This window comes from Magallana gigas, chromosome 2, assembly GCF_963853765.1.
Source record: "Magallana gigas chromosome 2, xbMagGiga1.1, whole genome shotgun sequence".
NCBI classification, from domain to species: domain Eukaryota; kingdom Metazoa; phylum Mollusca; class Bivalvia; order Ostreida; family Ostreidae; genus Magallana; species Magallana gigas.
Genome location: NC_088854.1, coordinates 8,752,173 through 8,776,918, shown reverse-complemented (window position 1 = coordinate 8,776,918; position 24,746 = coordinate 8,752,173). Strand labels below are relative to the sequence as shown.

Sequence of the window (24,746 nt, the reverse complement as noted above, 5' to 3'; positions counted from 1 at the left end):
ACAGTGAGAGTGAATGTATTTATTAAAGGTATGATGACACGTGTGTCTATCGAACACGTGTTTTTGTTTATTTATATTTATACCGGAAACCAAATTTGATTGGTTTCTATAATAAGTATTTCACCTGTTATACAGGTATTTAAATTAGAGAGGCGCGACTTCTCGTGTTAAGTGAATAAAGAAATTAGCGCCATTCGAAGGCTCTCTCTTCGTGCAGTTAGACGTAGCCCTCACCCACCCACCCTACTTGTTTTCGTGTATCATTTTATTGTAATTAACAATTTTTCTCATTATTGTAGAGAACTGAGGAGAACTGAAGATATTTGTCTATAACTTTATTCGAATAAACTGCACTCTTGAGAGCGCTTCTGTACCTACACACTGTGTTTATTTATTTTATAAATTATTTATGTTTGGTTGAGTGTAACGAATTAGAACATAAGAGGGGTATTATAACCATAGCAGGCACTGTCAGACTCACAGTCTGCTAAATACCCAGGAGTAGGAAAAACATTTTTAAGGATTGAATATTTTGGGGTTTTACACTAAATTTATGTCCTTATGGGATGCAAGACATCATGTGGCAGTAGTTCCCTCCTCCAATAGATAACCCTGCTAGCAAAAGAGATAAAGATCAAATGTAAACACACAACGCCAGACAAAACGGAGGGCAATAAGCCACCCCAATAAAACTTAAAAGTTACCTTAAAAAAAAAGCAAATCCAAAATTTCAGACAAAATTTATTGTAGCAAATTTCATTTAAAATAAGAAAGCTTACAGTATTTTGCAGTATGTTGCACATTATTTTGAACAGAGTTCAAAAAAATTCGCTTATTTAAATTAATTTAAAATTCCTTCATTTTGATATGTACAACTCCAAGCTACTTTGAACAAATATTTTCAAAAGTTAAAAAAAAATATGTCTATCAGTAAATTGTAAATACAACTCAAATCATAATATAAAAATTGTTTGGTCTTTAAACTTCAGCTCGTTGCAAAAAGAGTTAAAACTTAATACTTATACATGTATAAACTCTTACAGGTATGCAATTTTTACAATCAACGTATTCAATATGAATAACAATTTCTCTTATCTGGGCTCATGTCAAATGTTTAACATAAAGTGTCACTGTTCTTAATTTTTTTTTCTTCTTTACTGACAACATTTATCCGATCAAAGCATTAGCAGTTGTTCCAAAATATTTTAGCAGTTAAGACAATGCACATAAATTTAATCAAATGTAAATGTGTGAAGAGATCTGTTGGCAGTGTAAAATAATTGCCACCCCAGCCCCATTACAAAATGAAATAACAATACACATAATAAAAAAATATACATCAAAAACTAAATGTGCAAACAATCACATTGACATGTGTGTCTGTATTTGACTATGATGGCATAATCTAATTTTTTTTCTAATTTCAAAATAATTTTTGAAATTGTTTGGCTCAATTACAAAGATAAAATACCTGTACAAGTTCATAAAACATTGTAAAAAGATCCTTATCTATGAACAAAGAAAAAATTCAAAATATATCTATATTTTAAACCACTTATAATCAAACTCTGGACTAAAAAGACAATTCACAAACTAAATCAATAGACTATCTTATTCAAATTTATCAAGATCAGCTCTGAGGAATTCTATGATAATTTTAATTATTTTGAACAGGTCGAGCATATCTTGCCATATTATCAACAAAGTTAATAGACTATTGCTTGTCTATTGCTATATCTATATATAAAAAGTCAGCATGATCAAAACCATAAATTTACAGAAAAATTCAACAGTGCATTACAGTTGTGTAGTATCAATATATATAGAACTGGTGACTAGTGAAGCCCACAGCCTCAGTACCAGGAAAGTCAACTTTCATTTGGTCCCCATTCACTTCCTCTTCATGTAAGTTCCATTGTGTATTTACTGCAACAAGACCTTATCTGACTTGCCTAAACTATGGCTGTTCATTCATTCATTAATTAGCTAGACAAAAAACTACATTTAAAGACTGACATACACATTTGGAACAAAACATCCCAGGCAGTTTAATTCTCTTGAGATCTTTCCTCTTCATGTCATGTTGTGACCGTTGTAAGTTTGTGACTAGTACAAGTGGCACATGACAGAATCCAGTGACTCTTGGGAATTCTGTAGCGACTGTAAATAACGGACGCGGTGTTTCTCCACAGCGGGACCCCAATCATCTGTATGATGGACCAGCTTCTTGATTCGCTGCAGAAACAATTCAAACACTCAAAATATAATTCAGCAATTGCATGGAATTTAATATTCATGTAAAAATTCCAATTTTACTATATTAGCATATCTTTCTTTACACAGCTGTGTTAAACCTTCAGCATATCTTTCTTTACACAGCTGTGTTAAACCTTCGTAGCTTTTAACAGGTCAATATTTTTAAAGTGACTTCGTTGTAACATTTTAAGACTGCTAAAATACTCACTTCATAAAAGCTTCCCTTTTCCCTGAGAATGGCCAGGATTGCACAAATGGGGATAGGCATGAGAGAAACCAATCCCAGCATCCACCCAATCACAATGGCACCATCTGGATACTCGTATTTACCGTAGGTCACGGGACTTAGCTGGGTAACACTGAACAGCCAAACAAACTGTGCAAAAAAAAAGATTGTTTCATTATCTTAATATACAAGTACATGTATTATGCTTCTGTGTGAATATGTTAAATCAATGTTTTCCTTCTAGAAAGTAATAACCTAATCAAAATGCTTTTGACTTATCACAATTAGCATTCTCCCAGTAGACTGTCACTTCAGAAAATCAATTTTTATACGCATGCAAATAAATCTGGTTGTTGGAGTACATTAGCAGCATTAAAGCCATTAGTTTTCTTGCAGTGAAAAAAAATATTAAACATGGCATAATCCAAGACAATATATTTTGTCAATTGAAATTGTGAATTTCATTTGATTTGTATGAACAAAACAAACATGAAATCATCAAAATTTTGAAAGGTGTAGTGTGCGTCTCATTCTGTAAATTATCAGAAGATTTGCTTTTGTGATATACATGTACCAGTATGTTCATATTTGAAGGTGATCATTGCTATTGGAGACTTAGCTCCAGGTCTGTACCTCCCGGTCTGAAAAAAATTCAGATGGACGACCTGGAAGCTACAGTACCTTACATGTTAAAAGGTTCAATTTACAGCGCACAAAAACTTGCGCTTGTTTTCGACTGACTATCCTTATTTAATCACACATTTTGTAAAAATAATCAGTAGCATCATAAATTCTTCAGGCAATTTGCTTCTTATGTCTTTTGCAATCAATACAATACTGGTAATAACTAGTTAAAACTAGTTTTAAATTTTTCACAAGAAAGTTCAGAAAACAACGTTTAAAATATCTGTGAAATACGTCATTAATACTGTTAAAAACAACTATATTTTCATCAATATTATATATTGTATCCCCCTCTAAATACCAGACTTGACAGATAATTATCATCATTTAAATGCCGATAGGAGATCTGTCTTGTTTTTCTACTTTTATTATGATGAGTCACGTACAGCAATAGTAACAGGGGTGATATACTTCCAGCAAATCTTCCACCACAAACATGGCTGAAAGCCAATCATAAGCTCGATGTCTTTGTAAAACCTGTCAGTACCTGGAATGGAAAAATATTCCATTAGGAATTGTAAACTTTGTTTAATAATAACAAAATAGGAGGCTATCCACAACAGAAAGAATTCCACAATTATGAGAGAGAGAGAGAGAGAGAAAGACTGACTTACCATAAATCCAAGCAATAACAACACATTCAGTCAAGGAGAGCAACATCAGAGAGAATGTAGCACAGTACCAGTCCATGATCTGGAGCACGTAGATTCCTCCCTACAATAAATGGAGACAATTAAGGACCTATATGATACATGCGCGGATCCAGAAAATTTTTCCAGGGGGGGTCCGAAGGATAATTGTGTTTGCCAGGGGGGGTCCGAGGCATATTTTCGCGATAATTTTACTATGTAAATTTAATAAATTTTCATTTTCCAGGGGGGGTCGGGACCCCCCCTCTAGATCCGCGCATGTGATATATTTTTTTTAAGTAACCATGTTTCAGGCATGTTTTTGCAGGACTGGATTTTAGATTTTGGCAAATGGTGTAACATTAAAACTTATATATTTTGGATACATGTAGTTTTTATAAATGCTTACTCCAGCTATTACATGGGGGGGGGGGGGGGGGGGAATGATAGGCCCTGCTCCTGCTAGCACTAGCTATCCCTTTCGCCCATGATCAGTCAGTGGAGTATTGGTCTTTAACTGAAGGGTCTATGGTTTGCGCCTAGCTGTGGTCATTATTTCTATTCTATCACACATTAATCTAAGAATAATAAGAATATATTCATATTTCAGCAATTCTAAAAAAGAAATGACCTGAGGCAGTTGTAAAAGAAGAGGAGGAAGAACCACAACTAGACTCGAACTCGGAACCCTTCAGTTTATAAACCAACGCTCTACTGACTGAGCTAAAGGGTTAACCCACTAGCTAGTGCTAGAAGGAGCGCGGCAGTATTGAGCCTTTATATACACACTATTACACTCTTCCCTCTTTTCTTTTGAGATTTCGAAGATCTACCCCATGTGGGTTATTTTGTTTGTTGATATTGTAATAGAAGAGGAGGAAGGACCACAACTAGACTTGAACTCAGGACCCTTCAGTTAGAAAACCAACACATTACCGACTGAGCTAAAGGGTTATATAACCCACTAGCTAGTGCTAGTAGGAGCGTGGCAAGATTAAACCTTTATATACACACTAATACACAGTCAAGCTCTAAGGCTAATGTAAGGAAGAAATTATTTTGTCACATTGTTTTTTTCCTCTTCTTTTAAAATGAAGTGTAATTAAAGTGAAATTAAAGTGTAAATTCCTGTTAACACGCATTTCCTGACAGATTTGTAACCTCACTTCCTTAAATAACATCTTGTCAACATAATTTGAAGGCCTGCTCCATTGATAGGGTTAACTAAGTAGATACTTCCTTTACATTGTTATTCAAATCTAATCAGAAAAGAAATTTATTTGATAAAGGATAGAAAGGACTTGGAACTAAAAATGAAGAATCGGTTAAATAAAAAATAAGGAATGAATGTGTATATTCATAATGTGAATGAACACAAGATAAAACTTGACTGGACTTAGTTAATTGTGTGACTTAGAAACACTTTTTCATGTCTAAAGAATATTGTAAAAAAACAAATATCTTTTTTTAATTTGTGCAGGCTTTCTGTTAACAGAAAAATGCTAAACACAATCTAATTAAAATTAGATCCTTCACGTATTTGATATGCTCACAGCGACATATCAAATACGAGAGCGTGAAGGATCTAATTTTAATTAGATTGATGCTAAACACTGAAGGGTTGTTTACAAGCAAATAATGTCCTCCATTTTGTGAAAGATGTAAGGCACATTACCATGAATTTTTTTATTTAACTTAACAAGAGAATTGAACATTTTTTCTACAGATATTTAATAGTTACCTGCATTACGCATGGAATTCCCAACAAAAATTCGATGAAGCAGAAAAATGCTGTGAACAAGACCTTCCTGTTTTTCAGTAGATGTGGAAATTCGTCGATGAAGGCACTAGTCATGGTCTCAAACATTCCAAACTATAAGATCGAAGGTAACAGTGTCAACATTCAAATAATGATACATATTCAAAAAAGAAACTGGTTTTACAAAAGAATTCAGGAAGATCTTCGGCACTAATTTTGAGAATACTTAAAAATTTTATTGTAACGAATTTTGGTCGAGGTACAAAATTGTTTAAAACTATGAGTTCCTGAATGCTTAATGTGGTTAAAAACGTCCCAATGTCAGGATTCAAACACATGCATTTTGGATGAGAATTAAAAGAGAAATTCCAAGTGAAATCATTCCTGGCAATACCTATGAGTGCAGGGTCAAATGTCATTCATCAAAGAACCAAGAACATTACAAAACCCTGAGCACAGAATTTTGAATCAATTCTCAGATTGATTGTATGTCAAAAGGCCCTAATCCTGTTTACTTCCTTTGCACAATTTCTCTATTTTTAATTCCTGTTTTATTTTAGTGAAAATATTTTTGAAAAAAATTGGATTTAGTATTTCAATACCATTAAACCTAAATACTAAAGCCAATCGAAATGTCACAATTTTATTAAGTGTTCGACTTAAAAGGTTTGATTCATGTGCAAAGGAAATCAACAGTTTTTACAAGGTCTTTACAAAGCTGAAAAATTATTGGTATTCAAATTAATTTCTAATTCAAAAAATGATTTATAACAAACTCATGCCTATGTATGATTTTGAAAAATGGAAAATTTTGACAAAGAGTAAGAAAGAATCAAGTTACTGATTACCAATGTTTCATTTTAACAAAGACCTTGTATATCCCATCAACAAAACCTATGTGGATGAATCTTTGCTATAACATTGTGACAAGAGATGTACAATTAACAAGTTAATATTTTGTTTTTTTTGACATTTACATATTTTAAGTTGCATTGTTATCAACCTACAACAAAATGAAAGGGTGTTAAAACTTACATGCCCAATATACACGAGCTATTTAAAATTCCAAAACTGCCAAATCAAAGGATCCTGATAAAAGCTCCAAAATTTTTGCACCAAATTTGACGGTATAAAAATAATAAAATTAAAAACAGATCTAAAGAAAATTGAAAAGTCTGAATTTTTGGTAAACTGCTATTAATTTGATGTTTGAATCGTTTTTTCTTCTTTTTTGAAAATTTCTTTACTCATACACATTGGGCAAAATAAAATAAGGCACAAGTTGATATCTTCAGACTGGACCAGGTTGCCATGGGGATATAAAGACGTTGATCACAAGGTCTTCCTTTATCAAGTTTCACCAGAATCCTAGACAAAAAATAAACCAAACACGCATTTCAATTTGTTTTTCTAAGAGTCTATATATAAAAATACCATATATAACCCAAATCACAATCCACATTTGCATAAATATATGAACAAATTTAAAAAAACACTCTCCGAACCATATAATTACCTCCCTTACCTTTGCTTCAACTCTTAGATTTACTTATATTTAACAATCAGAATGTCTTCAACATCTGTGGGCAGCATTCATTTACTCTGAAATATTGGGATAATATTTGGGTGTATTTTTGGATTCTGTGGAGTTTTACAAATTATTTTGTAATGTATATAATATACATATATCCATGATGATGCATGATGATGGCTTTCTGATAATAAAAACATAAAAGCTCTAATCTTTCAAGATGAAATGGTTTTTTTTTTATCAACTAAGAACACCATACTGGAAAAACATTTTAAATGCAATGTAATACTAGAAAGACAGAATATATCTAGGTCGACCTGTAGGCTTTTATCTGGGAAAACTTTGAAATTCATTTATATGTAAATACATACAACTGTGGACTCATTCACTAAATGTTGCTTAGGTTATCTATAAGGTGATTGTTTCACCAAAGGCCGCAGTCTTTGTTATAATAAATGGACTAATAAGTTAAAAACCTTAATTAAACTGTACACATGTACCAGCTGGTAATCATTCAAATATACCAACTTTCTATATTCAGAACACGTACGTACAGATCAATAATGTAAGGATTAAAACACACCTGTTGAAATATTTCTTCAAACATAAAAACATTGATCCACAACCACCTGAAGTAAAGATACTACCAACCCCACTCCCATTTTCTGATATTCCTGGAAGTTAGTTGATTCTCTTTCCTTTGTCATCCATATTTTAATTGATGCAATCATAGTTCATACTCCTGTTACTGATGTTGAAAAAAAATCTTGATCATCTCTAGAAGGTGACAAAAGAATGAATGATAACACCCACTAAAATACCGATGAGACATAAGGAATCCACATACTCCTGCAAAAATAATCAGAAAAGAGGGGGGTGGGAATGGAAGCATTATCGATGCTTCTGGTGCCTGCATGGGTTATATATGAATTCATTGATTAACTTAGTGCCAGCAGACAAACTAAAGAATGAAGCAAAGCAGGAAGGTTTATCACTTTGAGAGTTAACTACGTAAGCTGAACACATGTTACGTTGTGGTAGCATGTGTACATTAAAATAAAATTGCATTTTACAACTCTAAGCATCCAGTCCATTCTCCAATGGGTGCATATCACTTGAAAATGATAGGAATGAGAGAATATATGGGGTTTAAGTTTTCATACACAGAATTACAACATTTACCATGTCAGAGATAAATTTCTATTTAACAATTCAATTTTCTCATTCAAACACAGCTTGTGTGCTGTAGTTATCGTGTTGCCATCCCCATCACTTACACTCGTTCAGCCTGAGTGTAGCAAATCAATACACTTTAAGAGTCACTTGTTGCAAGCCCTTTTTCCTTTTATAAATTTACATCAATTTCTAAAACTGGTCCATTGATCAGCTATGGTCACAACAGGATAGTCTTCAGTCCTGCTACACTGTAAACAATCAAGGACTGCTACATATACCAATGATGCTCTTATTCTAAGATATATATAAATGTATACTTCACATTTCTGCACAATTCAGAATATTTACAATTCTACAACATTTTCAATACAATGTACTGCATCCTATTATGAGGCATCATGCTATTTTATTATCATGCGGTCTACACACCTCTCTAGCTGGTCCGCTATTATTCTAATATATTACTTACAGAAAGGGGCAGAGGTGCATGAATATGTTGTTCTAATGTGCTGAATAGGAATGAAATCAATGTACCAATATACCTACACTAAACATATTAACTATTTCATTGTTTGTCCTACCAATACATGAACTCCTGTATACCATAAAGTCTAAATATTCCTCTATACATTATGTAAAGCAATGAAGCCCATTGTGCATACAATGCCAGCACATCAGGTGCAGGTTGTCAGGATGCAGAATCATTGACATATGACAGATGGCACGCAACAGGTGCCCTTTACCGGACCTCATGTCATGTTTTAATCACCCTGACCTTATCACTGTTGTCTCTGACCTTTATCATTATTGTGAGTTCCTAACATATGAGTAAATCAATTTATTTCCTAGTTTATCTATTGTTTGTACAGTGTTTTAAGCTGGGACTACCGGCATGGCTTCCCTGCAAGTTAATTGGTTGATTTATCACGGCTCTGTTTGGTATGTAATGTTATCATAATACTCATTTGTAGCAACAGGCATAATGGGCTCAATTCATGGATGAGGAAGTATTTTTATTACTCTTTGGAACAATGTTAAATATTCATATACTGTAGATTCCTTCTTTTACACGGGCACTTAATTCTGCAATCGCTAGAACATAAAATCACGAATGCCAAGTTTAAATCATAGTTTCATGAAGTTTACATACCGTATGTCCGAAAAACCAAAGTGAGATTTTAAAATTTGCGAGCAGTGTTTATTGCAATTTTACATGGATATTAATTCCTCACTTTTAATTAGGAATCTACAGTATATGCGGGCATTAAATATGCACGACATACAGTGAATTAGCAACACAAATATACTTGCACTCAGATGTTTTTGTTAAAAGCAAGGAAATCAGACTCAACAGATGCACTCACAAACATTAACAACATAAAAGATTCAAATAATTCAACAAAGCCAAGAATGATGTATGATGCATGAAGTGATATGAGACAAATGCATTGGCAATTCTCATATAATTTAATTAAACCAGATTATTTCATCTCTGAAAATAATATCATGAAATCCTAATATTACCACGCTCTTTTTCTCATGCATAGACAGCTTCTAAACATCACTAGGGATCTAAATCATACACTTAAGACTACACACTAGCTGAGTTTATATCTGAAGGCTACTCAGGTTTTCCATTATTAAGGTGTGTGCCACCATTATGTGATTAATTAATCAAATGAACACACAACCCATGCAACAAACCGATATTTTACCTGCGTATCTAGTCCTACAGCAAACAGCATCAGGAAAAAGAGAACCGCCCACAGGGGGGAGATGGGGAGCTTGACTACTGCCTCAGGGTACGCCACAAACGCCAAACCAGGTCCTGCAAGTTCACAGAAATTGAAACAATAATTAATACTGTATACATGTTGCCAATTTTCTTTCATTTTTGCAGTTAGCGTAGAACCTTGTTTACATTAGGCATTATTACGCAAATTATTAGCTTTTCTTCTTGAAAAATATAACATTTAATCTGAATAATTAGGGCTATAAGGTTGTTCATGCAGCTTCAAGAATTAAAATGCAAACACCACAAGTTGTTCATATTCAACCTCTGAGAGCATTATTATAGCATTGAATGATTTATTTTTGACATCGTCGTGTCAATAACTGCCGTCAGGTGAGCAGACAAATTGAATAACGCGCGTTAGCGCGTTATGATAATTTGTCTGCTCACCTGACGGCAGTTATTGACACGACGACGTCAAAAATAAATCATTCAATGCTTATATTTACATTCCCTTACTGAAGAAATCAATTGTTTACTGAAATAAATCGATATAAAGTGAAGACCACGGAGGGAGTAAATTAGTAACAGCAAGAACAGCTGATTTGTAATACCGGTTTAAACTGGTTTTCACAGAGACCGTTGAGATTAGATCGACGAGCATGGAAATATAATCCATGAAAAATAACTATTGAAATTTGCTTTTAACAATAAAGTCAACTGTTTTGTTGAATAATTATAAAACATGGTGTTTTGACAACATTTATGAAATACATTTTTTAACCGATTACATAGAAATCACTGTTTGAGAACTACTTATGTAAATTACATGTAAATTCATTCGCAGTGAATAGGTGTTGCATTTAGAGGCATTTAAACATCACGGAATTTAATGGAAAAACACAGTAGAATGTAAATATAAGGCTTGGTACAGCAAATAACTTTAATACATGTACTCCTTTGTTGATTCATATATCATAATGAAGAAGGTTCATTGCTCCAAAATTGAGCCTCAGGAGAATTATCCCAAGAGACAAATTATCAAAATATGTCTTACACAATATTACCACAGGATTTCTACGTAAAAATTAAAAGCTTTTGCTTTGACAATTACATTAATAACAGAAAGTTGTTATGAAAAAAAAAAAGAAAAGTGAGCATGACGCAGATGTTTTAACCCTCGCAAATGAATTATGTCTCTAGTTTAGACATTCTAAAAATTATATTTTTAAAAACAATTTCAGTAGAACATGCTTATAACAAAGTGCCAGGGATGAACAATTCTGATTCATAACAGATGTAATTCATTATATCTGATGTGTTAATAATACAATTTAAGATTAGGGGAAATGAAACTGATTTTGCTAACATAAATTTGATATATGGTAAATGCATTTCTTTTTATAATGTTTTATTCTAGTTAGCTAGTAAATGTGAAAATTTAAAGATTTTATTTGGACGTACCCTGAGTGACGACGTTCTTGATGTCAATGCCCGTCTCGTGTGACATGAATCCTAACACAGAGAAGATGACCAGCCCGGCAAACACACTGGTGCCACAGTTAATCAGGGGGACAATCATAGCGTCACGGTAACAGTTGTTGTTGAATTTGTTGAAGCTGGCCATGGTGATCAGACCTCCCCACGCCATTCCCACCGAGTAGAAAATCTGGACTGCTGCATCCCCCCAAACCTAGAGACGTTCAGATAAACAATGAGACGTTCAGATAAACAATTGTTTTAGATATGATTTTGATATGAATATCTGATGGATCATGTAAATTTTGATCAATATCTACTGCACTGTAGTGTCACAAACCTTGAATGTCAGGAGTTTTTCCCACTCGGGCACCAGATAGAAGTAAATCCCTGCCCCTGCCCCAGGGAGAGTGACGCCACGGATAAACAGAATAGTCAGAACCAGATAGGGGAAGGTAGCTGTTACATATACAACCTAAAAAAAAAATCTGAAGTATTATGGTACACCTTATTTTCACTGAGCTACCATAAGCAATTTGATTGGTCAAAATAGTGGTTTATCAGGAAAATGTCATAAATGATGCACACATATTTATTCTTTTATGGATCATAATATCAAAATGATGAAAAATACAGTTTTCATTGTTGATAATAATGTTTACTGAAAATGACACCTAAAGTGTATTCATTCTTCAATTTATCTTAAAACAAATGTAAAAGGCTATGGCAAAGACAAAGGTATATGATATTGTACAGTATTTCACCTACCCTTCCAGAGGATTTAACTCCTTTACACAAGCAGAGAAAGATGACAATCCATGCTATGGCCAGACAAATTAATAGTTCCCAGCGAATGGTGCCCAAATCCTCAATCCCCTCAGTGATTTGTAAAACCTCATTCCTAAGGACAAATAAGTTTAGTTATAATTATACATAAAAATAAATAATTTATGATATTTTGAAGATGGAGTGATTAACAAATCTTCTAATTTTTGTAAAATATAGTGCAAGAAAATTTAGAATCATCAAACATGTAATAACAAAAGGCCCATGGGCCTTATCAGTCACCTGAGTAACTGTAATGTGGCTTTTGCAATGTATATTCATGTGTATTATAATTGTGCTAATGAAATCATTTTTAATATTCTGAGATTGTTTAATTTAATCCAATAAAGTTTTTAAATTCTAAAATAACTATTAAAAAATTGTTGCATTACAGTGACATAACTGAACAAATCTTAAGTACAAAAAAACAATTGGTCGAAATTACACCACCCTACCCTATAAAATCATTAGAGCCCTGCCCTAATACCAAAACCCCTGACCAAGGGGCCATGAAATTTATAACTTTGGAAGAGTCACTCTTCATCATCAAAACTACAGCTTACTCCACTTATATTAAAATATCTGATTTTGAAATAGAAATAAATCCCCAGTTTTAGCCTCTCATTTTTTTAGCATTATTTAATGGATATAATGAAATCAGCTTTTTTGTATCGCTTATTGAAGCCAGTGATCTGTCCCCAGGGTGATAATGAGGTTTTTTTTATAACTGTTATATTGAAGTACTCCCTGGTGGTTGTTGACACAATTGGTGACAGTATTTATGCCTGACTGTGAATTGATAAGTTCTCATCTTGTGTGTTTTTATACTTCTTTTAAAAATAAAATTTATTTACTGTTGAATTCTTTGTTTTACCGTATACGGATGTATTGAGGCTAGACGTAATATGGAAACCCCACAGAAAAGAAAAACCTAATCTTCGGACACTAAATACAAACTAGTTATGGCTATTGACAAAGGACAAAGATTAAATTCGAAATAGCTAAGGATTTTGAGATTAATCCATACATTTGAAATACGGATATACTGAAATAATTTGCATGATCCCCTGAATTTCAATATATCCAGAGTAGGCTGTATGTAATTTATTTATTAGATTTTTACCCAGGAGCAAAGGGGAAGATTTTCAAAGAATTACTGAGTGACTGAGGTGACCTAAAAATTGATGTACCAGTAAATACGCATGTACATACATGCCCTTACATGGTACATTGATCTACATCATACTAGAATTTTTTATTTACACTTTGGGTCCTTAAACTATGCACATTTTTTAAGGAATAAGGAAGTATCTTTATCGAAGACATTGTTTACATTTCTGAAATATTTAAGCTTAGGAAAGACTATACTTGTGTCCATACTTTAAACATAAACATAAATCAAATCTGTAAACTTCCTGAAGGCGAGCTCATTGCCTGATCAACTTTTATGAAATACTTGTACATTTAACTAGAAGGCAAATATCTAAAAATCATTGATTTTTATGTAAAAAGGGTTTATTATATCTGCATGCCAATGTGTGAATTCAATTTGCAATTTATATACATTCTATTACAATTATTACCGAGATCAAAAAGATGCCGCAGAAATTATTCTCCAATATACCACGAATGTCATCAATAAATTATAAGATCTTTAACACAAACTAAACTCGAGTCAATCATGAGTATATAACTTAAAAACTTGCTCTTTATTAAAAAAAACATTGAAAACACGGGTTAGTGTCCTTTAGAGCGATGTGTATTCCTTTAAATGTTTATTTCAAAGAGCTAATCGCGGCTGTTCCAAGACCCTACCCAACACATTTTCACTGCTTGTTCGTCCAAATAAAAAAACGAATTAATACGTTAATTATCGAATTCATTAATCTAAACTAATAAAAAAAAATTCATAAATAATTTCAGAGTGTATTTCATTCATCAATAAATATATCGTCTACATTTGATTCCAATAGACAGTCTGCTTTCAATGTACGGTGTACATGCCGATGTACAAACAAGTTATTACTAAAAAACCTTAAGGGTTACGCGGAACAGCCGTCTCAACCAATCAGATTCATCTCACTTGAAAGTATGATCTACTTCCTCTCTCTATAAATAAACTAATCAGCTGATAGTCGGAGCTGTTAGTAAAATAGAAATAAAGTTCTTGTTATCGTGAATGTTGCAGAATAACCTCCGAGGTCAAGAAATGTTGTTTCGAAATATAAAAGCTGAGGCTTCAACATTCATGAAATCTCTATTTACTTTATTCCTTAATTAATGTAGATTTATATAAAAAATTACCAAATAATTTTTTTTTCATTTTTTGCACTATATATCTATATCCCATTTGGGCTATTACCGGTATATTCCAAACATGCTTTTGTATCCCATTTAGAAATTTAAATTCACTTTTAAACAATTAATACCATGTCTAATAAACCATGTTTGCTTTTGTGAAATATTCTAAATACATGTATCATAATGTTCATCTGAAAGTTCTTTGTTTTAAATAAAAAAAATTAATTTGCACGCGTTCTATGTTTTCATCATAATTCATAAAGAATATTTCAATGTTAATTGGATCAACAAAATCAGACATAAAAACAAAGAAGCATACATACTGGGAACTACAGAGCTATAATTAACCTGAAGAATATTAGTCACAAAATTCACTGAAGGAACTTTGATGATAAAATAACTGTGATGTAAGTATGAATACAACTATAGGAGAATGGTGGAAATGACCCCATGGTGGAATTAAGTTAAGGCAGTACAAATGGAGCTTTGGATTCTAGATACTTCTCCGTGCTTTGTCTTTACAAATCAATAAAACCCTTACTGCCAGAACTCCTCACTGGCTGTGATTCTGCCCGCCAGATCTGATGTTCCATTACTTGTTCCGTTAGCAATCCCCGAAGGCAGAAGAAGACCTGTCATGTTTACACCTGTAGTGTTGTAGCCCATCGTGGTGTTGACTGTAGAATTGGTCCAAACACTTTCCCCACGAACATAACAATTTTCTGTGTTCCAGGCATTATTGCAGGTACTCCAGGGTAGTACAGCCCGCAGGGAGTGGTACAGGAAGTAGATGGTCCATGTTATGATGATGTTGTAGTACACACACACAATACCAGAGATTATGACCATGCCATAGCCCACACCTGGAATAGCACAAAACAAATATTCTGGAATCACATTTTGATTGTCAGTTGAACTCTATCTGTATGAAGTACCAAACAAAACATTCAATTGGTTTCAGTAGTTCAATACATATTTATGATAGACTACTTTGTAGAATATCTTATTCTAAGGTTGGGTAGAGCTATTTTAGTAACAGGGGCTGTGGCTGCATAATACAGCCTGTGTGACTGTGTGTGTGTGTGTGTGTGTATTTTTGGTGTTTTTGATTTTGTATTGTGCAATTCGTTCAATCTTAAAAAGCACACACTAGTCCCATCTTGAAAAATTATCAATATTCTATATTTAGTACTATCTGAACCTTGAAGGAGTGGGCTTCCTTCCGCTTTTAAATCAACAATTTTATGATCGACACACTGATATCCCCATTTTCATTTTATCATAATACCGTAAATAATCTTTCTTTTTTTTTATATGTATACACTTGTTTAATGTAAAAATCCAAGAAATAAATCAGTAATAATCTAACAGACTGATATTATGGATTCCATTCATCTACAATTCAAGTCTCCAACACTGAATGTCCTTTGGAGGCCCTCCAAGTTAACATGGAGAGCACAGATTAGCAGCTTTGCTGTTTATGTTTATGTTTATGAGAGCTTGCGGTCAGTTAAAGTAAACAACTCCTCGGCAGGAGCCAAACAGATGAGATAAGAAGGTGGTCAAGCCAGGCCTGTTCCCCATTATCTCTGGTGCACTGTGACACACATTTTGATACAGTAACTGGGAACCCAGCAAAACAACTTTATGCAAAATAATGAGGTTTTTATATAAATTAATTTACATATCACTAGAATAAGTAAAGTGCAAAAGCTTTTAGCTGGAAAGTGGCACCAGGTAAATCACAAATTAATGATCATACAATTTAGCCACGGAAACATTGAATGCACGTGCCTGTCAGATTCTGGTAGAGCTACTTAACATACTCTTATGCACTATATAATGCTCACCTTTAAAAAGTGGAGACATTTTCCAGACACTGATAGGACTTAGACTTGCAAACTGTCCATAACTGATCTCCAGGAAGAATAATGGCATCCCACATAATACTAGGAAAATCACGTAGGGGATCAAAAAAGCACCTGCAGAAAAAAAAATTGTGTTTATTCAATGGAGGACAAGACAATATCTGCAGATATATCTTGTTAGAATATTCTTACATCCAGTAATTTTTACAATTGTTGATTTTGCACCTATAATACTTTTACATTCATTACTAAGTCACAAAAAATGAAACACAGAAATTATTTTTGGTTCAATACAGGTTTACTTCATTTTTTGCAATATTTGTAATAAAAAAAACAACAGATATGCATTCTCACAAAATGAAAATACCCTTTCGGCATCTGATAACTACAGGTATATCTGATTAATAGAACTATAGAAAATTTGAAGGATTGATTCAATTTATAGCAATGAAGCCTATTTTGTGTCAATCTCACTGAATTATTACATAAAATTCTGTTGTTTGCAACTTTGCATGACTATATATTAATGCAAGCTTTAATCAATTAACATGAAGAATCCAAATTCAAGTTGAAACATGAATTCTGATGACCTTGAGCAGTGAATCATCACATTCATCAGGGTTATAAAAAAATACAACACAAACTTTTAACCATTCTTAAGAATAACAGGAAAGACACAAATTATTCTACACTAAGAAACATATTCCCCACCTATCTTCCGGCCACATGCCGCCATTATATTATCTGATAATATGAGCCAAGTGCACCCATTAACTTACAATAAAGCTAATAGCTAACAAGTACATTTTATGAATTTGTATGCAACAAGTTTTCATACCTCCTCCACTTTGATAACAGAGATAGGGAAACCTCCATATATTGCCAAGCCCCACAGCATATCCAATACAAGACAACAGGAAGTCCAGACGGCCCACCCAGTTACCGCGACCCACATTTTCATCCCCCGTCTCACTGCTTCCTCCAGAGGATGAGGTGTCTGTCTCCATCAGTGACTGCTGGACCATCTGAAAATTTAAACTTTTTTGTCACCCCTTACAGATATGGTTTTTCAAATTAACTTAGCATACACCATTTCAATTTTTCTTGCATTTTACTTCAGAATCATGTATCAAAATAATTGATTTTTTTAAAGAAAACTTTCCTTTACATGAGTACTTATCATGTGCAGATCCAGAATTTTTGAAAGGGGGAGTCTGAGAGATGATTGTGTTTGTCAGTGGGTCCAAGGCTTACTTTTAGTGAATTTTAAAAAACTGAATTTTTCTGGAGGAGTTCATAATTTTCTTTATATCAGTTTGTGGGGAGAAATTCAAATGTAAAATTGTCATGATTATTACAATATATATGGAGGAAGATAATAAAAAAAGTCATTAGTCCCAAGTGGAGAATATCACCATGGTAATATGGCTTGAAAATTCTCCAAAGCAACAATAAAACCTACACAACTAATAAATCAATGAAGAAGTACAACAACAGGAAGAAACCAACTCGATTCCTGTACGTCTATGTATGTTTTAGTGATTGATTCAAAGTCTTAATGCCTGTTTTTAAGCCAAATTCTGTACATTTGCTTACTGGGTAAATTTCATTTTCCAGTGTTTTTGTCTGTGATAACACTACGATCTTGTACCTCAAAATACTCAACGAATGATCCATTATTCCTTCAGTACATATACCATAATAAAATTTCAATTTTAATAGTTCTGTTTTGGAAAACTGCCAATAATGAAATGCAATTCAGTACATATATTGAACCATTTTAACAAGACCTTGGACTTTCAGTTGGATGTAACGATCTATTTCTTGCGTCAAAACAAGTTAAAATGACGCTGGTTTCAAGCGAAATATACACCGATTGTGCTCAAAAGCCAGACAAATTTGTTGATTTCAAAGAGCCATGTCTGAGTGGCCTACAATGAAATAGACAGGCCTATGTCACAGTGCCATTTGACTTAACTACCCAAAGTCCAAGCTCTTGTTAAAATGGTTCTATATACTCATGGTACTTTTTAATTACAAAGCTATTATTGGCCTATTAATTATTCTGATTTTGACAAGTATCCTATTCTAAATGTTAAAGTCCACATATACTGTAGAACTGATTGGTTTTTGTTATTTCCTCTTGAGAATTATTCTCTCACACTGAATTTAAAGCAAGCTTGTGACTAGGGCTTCAAATGTAGACCTATGTTTGGCCTTCAGGCTATTGAATTTCAAATTTGGAATCAAGCAAGCTAGCACTATACTGTCAGTACTGTGAAACGGATCCTTGTTTTGTTTTGGGGTTTTTTAATTAAGCCTCAACTTTTATACTAATTACCAGTGGATGTAAATCATACTATGATGACATGACAATGACTTTTGCTTAAAACATAAAATAAGAAAATACAACAGTATTTTTTGGCCTCTCAAATGCTTGGGTTCAGGGTTAGTTACTTTTAACTTGAAGTGTAACGAATGGAGACAGAGGTACGGTATATTTAAGGAATACGGAATCATTCTTTGAGTATTATGAGGTGATAATTTTGGTCGGGGCGTGGTCAAATTTAATAAAGCTCCTTTGGGCTTTATGATAGATTTGACCACGCTTCGACCAAAATTATCATCTCATAATATTCAAAGAATGATTCCTTATTACTTATATTTATATTATTTCCAATTTCTATACTTTAAAACAACATTTTTGAAACCACTATTTTTTTTCATGAAGCACATGCTATGTATTACTATACGGCGCAGCCAATATTGGTCTCGATTATGCTGTAAAACATGCCCATTTTGAGTCACTCATGTTTTATGAAGTTATCGAGTTTTAGGGTTTAAAATTGATTCGTAATGTTATCACAGACAATGACAGCTAAAAATGTAAATATAAGGTTATAGGGGCATGAAGCAAGTCTTGCATAAAGGCTACCAAAAGCACATTTAAGACAAAATGAGTTATGTGATTACAAAAAAATTATGGTCAATAAGCATGATAAAATCTGTAACAAAACTACTTGTACTGGTATGTCTACCATGCTGAACTTTCTATTTGTATTCTATACCATATTATTGTTTTTAATATACAAGCCCCTCGAGGGCCCTTATTTTGGTGAATAAACTAATTTAATAACCTTATTAGACTTTGGTTCGTAGGCTCTGTTGGCCACAACATATTATCTTAACCATTCCATAGCCTTAAAATTTGGCTATTATAGCCTTGGACATCCATTACCTGAAGTCAGAGAGACATCTAGATAGCTACTGCAATAACAGGTCATTGTACCCTGAAAAACTGTCTTAATGATGAGATTATCAAGTAATCAGGAATATCCCCCTCTCTAGCCCTGGGGCTTTCTGGTTGTTCATTAATTTGTATGGATACCCATGACTGATCTTTCAGATATTCTCAAGTAATATGAAGCCACCATTGATGGGGTTTTTTTCAGTTTAAATTCTTATCAGTGCACGGATACAACCTAGCTAACAATTGAGTGACTGTGGACAAAAAATACAGGATGTAAAGAAATGGGCGTTTTGTCGGGTTTGTTTAAGCAAAGACTTTTTAAAATTATTTTCTGGAAATTGATTGAATCATTCATAAAAATATTATAGAAAATGAAATACATTACATAACAGAAAATTAATATTTGCACCAGCAAATTATCCACTATTGAGGGACTTTGGAAAAAAAAATACAGGATATAAAGAAAAGGGGGTTTTTATCGGGTTTATTTAAACAAAGATTTCTTTAAAATTATTTTCTGGACATTTATGAATCATTCATAAAAATGTTATTGAAAATAAAATATATTACATAACATAGAAAAATAATATATGCACCGGCAATTTTTTCACCTGTATATTCTTTTCAGAAAATACTCCGTCAGTTCCCACAAATTGTAAGGAGTGGAAATCCCTGACTTTCCGACAAAGCGATGTGCTTTGTTCTTGAAGCGATCGATAGGAAACAGAAAACTTTGTCGATAAAAGCGAATGAATTAAATTTGTTAATATAGTACACGTACCTCTTCCTTTGAAAACTCCTCGTCAAAGCAAATATCACCCCTTTTCACCATTTCATTCATGATCTTTCTTCGTGTGAATCAAAAACTGTTTATTAAAGCACGCTCTCGGTTATCGGGGCTCTATCCTCCTCGGCTCAACGCCTGTTTCTGACCAAAGTTGATCGCGAATGCGTGCATGTGCGCATACAATGGCGAAAACTACGTCACTGAACACACACGGAAAATTCTACTCTAATCAACATAAATTTTATTAAAGGCGAAAGAAACTCTAACACAAAAAAGTGAATAGTGAGAACAAATTGGATAGATAAACGGATCGCGTTGTAGATACACGTGTTATGAAGCAATTAAAATATAATGTGGAAACTTTACAAATGTTGAGACCGTTTTGTAGGTTACAACTCTGGAGTAGATGAAGTACTGTAGATGAGGCGAATCCGTTGAGCCTTATTGACAATTGAATGTACAGATATGGCTCTATCTTTATTACGAGACAAAGCCTTCCCTTCCCCTTTGGTAATACACATCATATCACTATAGTTTCCATGTATTGTGAATTTCCTAGTATTTTACAAAAAATCTAATATCTGTAACTTTCAACTTTATTGATTATTCAGATCACGGCTTATTTGAGAAGTGTCTTATAGCTCTTCATTTATGAAGCAAATAAATTTTTGATGCGAAATCTTAAATATGAATATTTTGAAAAATAATTTTGACCACCCATGCAGTCAATAAATACTCGTCAAACCTACCTTTAATATGTTTAGATATGGTTTTTCTTGTTAGAGAAAAACTCCACGTGTTTTAGTTTTTCATTTTTAGTTAATCATTTGCCTATATTTTTAAACCGCTTTTACCAACATGAAACAACAAAGAATTCTATTGCTGACTCCGATTTATGTTTTTTATAGCTACTAAATACACATCTGTTCATTGATTTGACTGACTCACGAAAAAACGTTTGCCTTCATTTGCAAGACTTCGAATTTCAATATATTTCTATTGCTAGGGACTTGGTCTTGCGAACAAAGAAAGGCCATGATAACTTACATTGTAAATTGATATTTTCTATGCATGCATGGTCCGCAACATGCGGTGAAACTATTCTTATTAGCTGCATGAAAAATGATATAATCTGGAATTTTTCTTAAAAAGAAAAGTCAACACACCTGAAAATTCATGCATATTTGATACTTCGATATGGCCGTAAGTTGTACATCTACCCGAAGTTTTCTTGTAATTCCCAGTACACATAGCCTACGCTGTAACAACGTTTATATAGTTATGAATATTTATACAATATTTATTATGCATACATATTTTTAGAAATCGAAATCTGAAAAGTAAAAGACTACTTCCATTGTGGATATTTTTGGCTGTTCATCCCATTGTATTTTATATAATTTGGCAATAAAAGATCATAATACAAAAAAAAAAAATCAGGAAAGTGATAATTTATTTTGTAAGTAATTAATTAAGTTATTGTTTATTATATTGAGATTGTGCATGACATTTAAAATACAAAGTACATACATGTACATGTATATGTCGAATAATCGAAATTTGCACCCGGCCCCTTGGACCTATAAGTCTCTTTATACAATAGTAATTTTATTCATGTATAATTTTAAATTTATATTATATTAACATTTGGACATTGATAAATTACATTTCTGAGGTACAATATTTTAACATATTTCTTTTGAATATCATTTTTCCTGGGTTGGTAAGAGATTATGAATCTTGCAGTTTGTAATGGTATTTAAATTGTTGATCAATGAAACAAGTAAATACTCATCATGTCGAAATGTTTCTATCATAGATTTCTATAGAAAGTGCAATGAAAAAAGTTTTTCATCTTCAATACACTGTTCTGAGCAGAATGAATAAAGTCGGTCACAGAATTGTTTATTACGGAAAGGTCCAGTCTCAAAACGAATCGGAAGAGTTCCACATCTGAATCGGACAATTAAAAGTTGATCTCTCATGTTTTGATAAATTTGAAAGCCGATTCAATACTAGTATACGGTTCAAGTTTGTAATTAGTTTTAAAGGTAACGTATGTTCTTAGTTTTGGAAAAGCAGGTATTCCTTCTCTCCATATACTCTGTGTGTTTTCATTAAGCTTGTTCTCAATATCTTTCATATCGACTGATATAGAACCATTTTAACAAGACCTTGGACTTTCGGTTGGACGTAGCTATCTATTTCTTGCGTGAAAACAAGTTGAAAATAACGAGGTTTCAAGTGAAATATGCACCGATTGCGTAGTCTTAGCTCAAAAGCCAGACAAATCTTATTGATTTCAAAGAGCAATGGCTGAGTGGCTGACAATGAAATAGACAGGCCTACGTCACATTGCTGTTTGACACATCTACCCAGAGTCCAAGCTATTGGTAAAATGGTTTTAAAAGTGACGACAGAGTTTTCAAATGGAGATTTATAATCCCCCCTTGGAATTTGCAACGTTTGTAAATTAACATAGTAAAGGTATAAAAAAAATATACAAATGAACCCCCTCCCTCTGGGCAACAAAGACTGAATTAATACTGAAGGTAGTTGGGAGGGAGAGTGGTACGTATCATATATGTATCTCGTCAGGTCCGATATTTTAGCAGTGTGCGAAAATGCTTTCCTTCATATTTTGTTCTATACATCTATAATTTTTCTTTTACAATGCGATTCAAATATGGGATTTTTCCTTGCATATTTAACTGTTATATACTAATATATCTATCGTATATAAACATTAGGGATGGCTTATCTTTAAGATTTAATGAGTTTGCTTTTCAGTGACTTTTTATATGACCAATCGATACTTTCAGTAAGAAATGACGTCAGACGTCCAAATCCATAATATATTGATGAATAGTGCATAGATGTAACATACCCCGAGGATTACGGGTTCTGGTTGTTTTTTGTTTTTTTTTTTGAAACATAATTATACTTTAATAAATCATTTCATTTTTCATAATTAATTGCATTACACATGATACGGTTTCACAAGTCTCATTTTAATTAGATTGATATATTGGTGTCATTTATTTTTCATGCATAGGTGTCTGCAAGAAAAGGTACACAGCTCGGTAAAATTAAAAAAAAATTGCCATAATAATAATGAAAATAGCAAACTAATCAAAGTAGTGTGTTCTGGTATACTTTTTTATTCCAATTAATCATGGTATTATTTATTCGTGTACTTAATAATGTAAATTTGAAATAAATGTTATAAATCTGAATTTAATATTTTTCATTTTGGAAATGGAAGCTCTTTAGGAACAAAACATTGGATATGTAATATAAAATAAAGAAGAAAAAATAACATATTTTCATCTGGAATATGTTGTAAAATGCATATATTAATTCATTAATTACCTAGATAACTTTCTAAAATACCGACACAAAGTAGATTTAACAGACAAACCTTGAGAAATATTCTGTCTAACTCCCCAAAAATGTGTAAAGTTTATGTAATTGGTGAAGGGATATATTCGCGTACATTCTCAGATGATCTTGGTTAATTGTAATAAAGGTTTGGTTGAGTTTGGGAATGGTCCTTAACTTCTAAGAATGCAGTTCTGTATAAGTCAATTCATTTCCGATTTCTTTTTATGCATTCATTCCGATTTTCTTTTTATGCATACATTGCAAAGAAATTTATAGATATACCTCGAAATAAAATCCTCACCCTTTTGATTTCGAAGTTGAATGTGTTCTTTTGCAACTAGAAACGAAACCTTATGCAAATAGGGCGTGCATCGTGCAATTTTCATTCAAACAGGTTGTCAGCAGAGTGGTCCATGCGCACGTTATGACGCGATTATTACAAATCAAAACCGAATATTTGCCGGTATATCTACCAAACTATATTCTCCCTTATTTCATTAGGAAAATATAATCACATTCTCTTCGTTTTCATTTAGCTATTCACATAGCAAAATCATGATTTCACCAGTTTTAAATTTGTGGGCGAAATTGTTTGCGTTTGCAAATTGTTTGCGTATGAATGTACCAGTACTTCATACAAGCATGAACTGATATTTTTATTGTTTAAATAAATTCCCAAATTAAATGTTTTCCCCTTATAAATTTGAGTAGACGAGGATAATAGTTTGGAAAAGATATAGGGAACCTTATTAAATATATATGAAATCTTTCAAAATTGTTATTGAATGTGGTATAATTTTCAACTATTTTTCAACTGCTTAAAAAACCACAGGGACTTTTTCATTGCTATAAATGATTG

The 24,746-nt window shown here is 32.9% G+C and overlaps 1 protein-coding gene across 1 annotated transcript; it reads right to left on the bottom strand.

Moving 5' to 3' along the window:
• Window positions 1–723: 723 nt before the first annotated feature.
• Window positions 724–20,752, bottom strand: LOC105348927 (sodium- and chloride-dependent glycine transporter 1). The gene is made up of 13 exons (XM_011458536.4): window positions 20,498–20,752; window positions 17,305–17,491; window positions 16,449–16,580; window positions 15,140–15,461; window positions 12,241–12,373; window positions 11,813–11,947; window positions 11,458–11,686; window positions 9,977–10,089; window positions 5,537–5,668; window positions 3,781–3,880; window positions 3,553–3,653; window positions 2,465–2,632; window positions 724–2,235 (listed from the first exon to the last, which is right to left on the bottom strand). The coding sequence occupies exons 1-13, from the start codon at window positions 20,555–20,557 to the stop codon at window positions 2,107–2,109; spliced, it is 1,941 nt and encodes a 646-aa protein (XP_011456838.3). The 5' UTR covers window positions 20,558–20,752; the 3' UTR covers window positions 724–2,106.
• Window positions 20,753–24,746: the final 3,994 nt, after the last annotated feature.

Bases quoted from the DNA above. Each gene is read 5' to 3' on its own strand.
- LOC105348927 (XM_011458536.4), bottom strand. From the start codon at position 20,557: ATGAATGAAATGGTGAAAAGGGGTGATATTTGCTTTGACGAGGAGTTT. The intron at 17,492-20,497 runs GTACGTGTACTA...TTAAATTTTCAG, and splicing joins AGGAGTTTTCAAAGGAAGAG to ATGGTCCAGCAGTCACTGAT. The intron at 16,581-17,304 runs GTATGAAAACTT...TTTTTTCTGCAG, and splicing joins CTGTTATCAAAGTGGAGGAG to GTGCTTTTTTGATCCCCTAC.